The sequence below is a fragment of the Sinocyclocheilus grahami genome, unplaced genomic scaffold (assembly GCF_001515645.1).
Source record: "Sinocyclocheilus grahami isolate Dianchi unplaced genomic scaffold, SAMN03320097.WGS_v1.1 scaffold154.1, whole genome shotgun sequence".
In the NCBI taxonomy this organism is placed as follows: Eukaryota; Metazoa; Chordata; class Actinopteri; order Cypriniformes; family Cyprinidae; genus Sinocyclocheilus; species Sinocyclocheilus grahami.
In genome coordinates this window covers 142,837-146,590 of record NW_015505333.1, presented here as the reverse complement: position 1 = coordinate 146,590, position 3,754 = coordinate 142,837, and the positions used below count along the sequence as shown (strand labels likewise).

General features: G+C 38.3%; 1 protein-coding gene across 1 annotated transcript in view; it reads right to left on the bottom strand.

Annotated features, from left to right (window-relative positions):
- Positions 1 to 3,754, bottom strand: part of ttll7 (tubulin tyrosine ligase-like family, member 7) — a 105,893-nt gene that overhangs the window by 4,189 nt on the left and 97,950 nt on the right. The window contains exon 19 of the mRNA XM_016282099.1: positions 3,068 to 3,241. Within this exon, the coding sequence (XP_016137585.1) occupies positions 3,068 to 3,241 (174 nt within the window). The remainder of the gene's footprint in view (positions 1 to 3,067; positions 3,242 to 3,754) is intronic.

Genomic DNA, 3,754 nt, shown 5'->3' with positions numbered 1-3,754 from the left:
TCACTCAGGGTCCAATCAGGCTGCAGGCAGTGTTTAATTGGACCTCTGTGAGGATTCCTCCAGGTCTTTGGCTTTTGATCATTGAGCAGTTCTTGGAAAAACCTGCCAGTGCTAAGCCCTAGAGAACCGCCAGCTGTCTAACCTTCGAACGTGTGTGTGCTTTACTAATTACACTCAATCGCTCGGAGATCTGCACATATCTCACGTCTGTTTGCTTGTTTAAAGCCTACACTCTATCACCCAACTGCCACACACTGCATAAAACTTTGAGAGGGTACTTTTAGACACTTTGAGAGAAAATGGAGACTTCCTTATTCACCAAATATCATTTTACGGTTCTCAAAAGTTAAGAAAGGTTTCCGTTGTTTTACATTCTGATAAAAATTCTCACAAAACTTTCAGTTGCATCTTATGCAACTGTGCTGTTGTGCAACCATGAAAGTGTCCTGTTTTCATTCATTCTAAAATTATTGTACAGGTTGCTATTACTTTAAATGACTAAACACTGATTTCTAAAGACTTTGGTGGTAATACCTTACATGTAACCCCTTTTTGAAGTAATGCTTTATTAAAACTTCACCATAATGCCCAAGTTCTGTTTTCAAATGCATAACAGGTGTAACTTTTCTTCTTATTTATCAACAAATAGAATCATCACCCACACTGTCTGTACACTGCAATCGAGCAGTAAGCACAAACTAGATTGCTCAAATGAATATATCTACAGTAATTAGTTACTTTTTTAGGAGTAATGCAACAATGTAACTTTTAAAAGTAAAGTTTTGCACTACTTTGTGTTTATGATGGGTAAATCACGTACCGTATCTCCAAAGCCTGAAAAATTTTCAAATTACAAAAATGTAACGTGGGACTTTTTGGATTTTGTTCATATGAAATTGATTGGATGGTAAAACACATTGGCATTGCATACATATAACAGATGGTTAGAGGAGGGGCATACAATTAAAAGGATTTGGGTGATGTCAAATGAAACTTATTATATTTTGATCAAAGATTCCAAACACATTTTTTGGAATATATGTGTGCTGATATATTGTACAATCTGGAAAACGAAGTATATGAGGTGAGTTTTGATTTTGTATTGACTTATGGTTACAGTTGATCTCTTTGACAAAGTGCACATTTCTTGTCACTTGACCTCTTCTCCTTCTATCCAAGAGAGAGGACAGTCACCTGATGGATCTGAACAAGGAAGGGGGAGGAGGCGATGGAGTAAGAAGCGAGGATTAGACTGTTACCCAGGCATCATTTTCCTAACGAGGCAAAGCAGATGCTGGCTGATTGAAAAATAACGGATCCCCAAGGGCCGTTCCAGCAATGAGTCGTCAATGAGGCATGTCCTGAGAGAACACAAGTGTGAGAAGAGAGCGGATATTGGCTGGGATGAGTGGAGAGGATATTGAAAATGACTGGCTGGTCTCTCCATGGAAATCCAGCAAAAAAACAAAAATGAAGCAAGCAGGTGGACAAAGGTTCAAATCCAAAACCAAAAGATACAGCCCAAGGGGATAGAATCACAGGATGAGAGATGTCCAGCAAACACGGCAGTCAACAAGTCAGGGTCGAAAGACAGAATTCAAACTAAATAATTCTGCATGATTCTAAGTTACACTAAAGTCCTTAAGCTTATGTAGGTTATGTAGCAAAAAAACAAAAATGAAGCAAGCAGGTGGACAAAGGTTCAAATCCAAAACCAAAAGATACAGCCCAAGGGGATAGAATCACAGGATGAGAGATGTCCAGCAAACACGGCAGTCAACAAGTCAGGGTCGAAAGACAGAATTCAAACTAAATAATTCTGCATGATTCTAAGTTACACTAAAGTCCTTAAGCTTATGTAGGTTATGTAGGAAACTGTGTTGGCAAAGGCACTAACAATGCAGGCAAACTGTTCAATATTTCAACTTTGTTGTCATGCCATCACAATAAAGTTAAACCCTGTAATCTCAGGTAAAATTCATACAAAATTTGCATATGCACATCAAAAAGGTGGATGAATTACATTGAGATGATCAGCTCTAATAATACAACATTTTCTATCAAATAAAAATGCTCTGCGCAAAAAAGGTATGGTCATATGAGAGAAGTTCTGGTGATATTTGGTTAACAAAAAGTCCCTTTTCCACTGTTAACAGTGTTGTGATGCGTGAAGCACCTCTCAAACAGAAGTCACTTTCAAACCAAGAAGCTTTCTGTTGGTCACACTGAAATTATAAGAAAATAAATCTGTGTGGGGAACTTTTTCACCCTCACATGAAACTCCAGATGATGTGGATTTCTATTGAAATTACTGGATTTTAAAAATACTAATCCAAGTAATTTTTTCAGTATATTGTACTTTTGCATTAAAGCAAATACATTTTGTGTTAAGGATGTTTAGTTATTTTTTTAATGTTAAATAGATTAGATTTATTTTCATAGAATGTATTGTAAATATTTTTAGGTGACATTCATACTTAAGAATAAAAATAAATAGTTTTTAATATAATAATAGATAGCAATGGTAAATGTGACCGTATTTTAAGAATCAGTGTGATTTATTGTGTCTAGTGATTTGTAATTCTTGAGTAAATGTAATTTTATAGTGTTATAAACACCTCTTTATGTATAAAAACGACTTCAGTTGCAGCTTCTGTTCCACCTTTGCAGTGTAAAGACCTAACAAACCCGATTCAGCTAATCACATTTGTAGAAATCTGAATTGAACATGTCAAAGAAATAGAAACAAAATATGTGTCTGTATAACTGCGTCTGAGCATGTGGACAGTTTAGACTAGAATCTCTGAGTTGTCATCTCATAATTGTCATAAATTCAACGTGAATGCAGTATCAGTAGAGTTTAGTCCCAGAGTTTGCAAAAGTTTAAGATGTGGATGTCCTCTGCTTTAAATTATGTTTCATGATGCAATGAACCACTTGATTTTCTTTCATTATTGAACTTTCACATCAAATGCCGTTCTGCAGTGTCAACTGTACTAATGGTGATGTGAGTGTCAGTACGTTCTTATAGCAGTGTTGTCATGCACACTTAATGAAGTAACTATACCTTGTGTCGTCCCAGTCTGGGCTAAGTCCACTGAGCGAACCACGGGAGTCAGCCACAAACTTGTAGACTACAAGCAGGCAGTCTCTACACAACTGGACGACACGCTGGCAGCACCTCAGCTCCTGCGCGGTCACCACCTCACTGCTCTTACTGAAAACACTCTCCCATGATGACCTGCTGGAGGAAAATACACACATAAATCCTACAGTCTACATTATATATCATGGTATGCATACTTTTATAACATAGTACCTGCCGCTGAACACACAGCCCCTCAGCATGAGTCTGCTACCAGCACACTTCACGGTTGGGATGTTACTCTGCAGGTGATGAGCAGTGCCTGGTTTCCTCCAACATGATGCTTGGAATTGAGGTTCATCAGACCAGATAATCTTGTTTCTCACAATCTTAGGGTTCTTTAGGTGCTTTTTTGCAAATTCCAAGTGCGTTTTCATGGGTCTTCACTGAAGAAAGGATTGAGTCCTGCCACATCACCATAAAGCCCAGATCAGTGGAGTGTTGCAGTGATGTTTGTCCTTCTGTAGGGTTCTCCTGTCTCCACATATGATCATAGAGTTCAACTAGAGTGACCATCAGGTTCTTGGTCACCAGTCTAACCAAAGCCCTTCCCCATCGATTGCTCAGTTTGGCCAGAAGGCCATCAGCTCTAGGAAGAGTCCTGGGCTG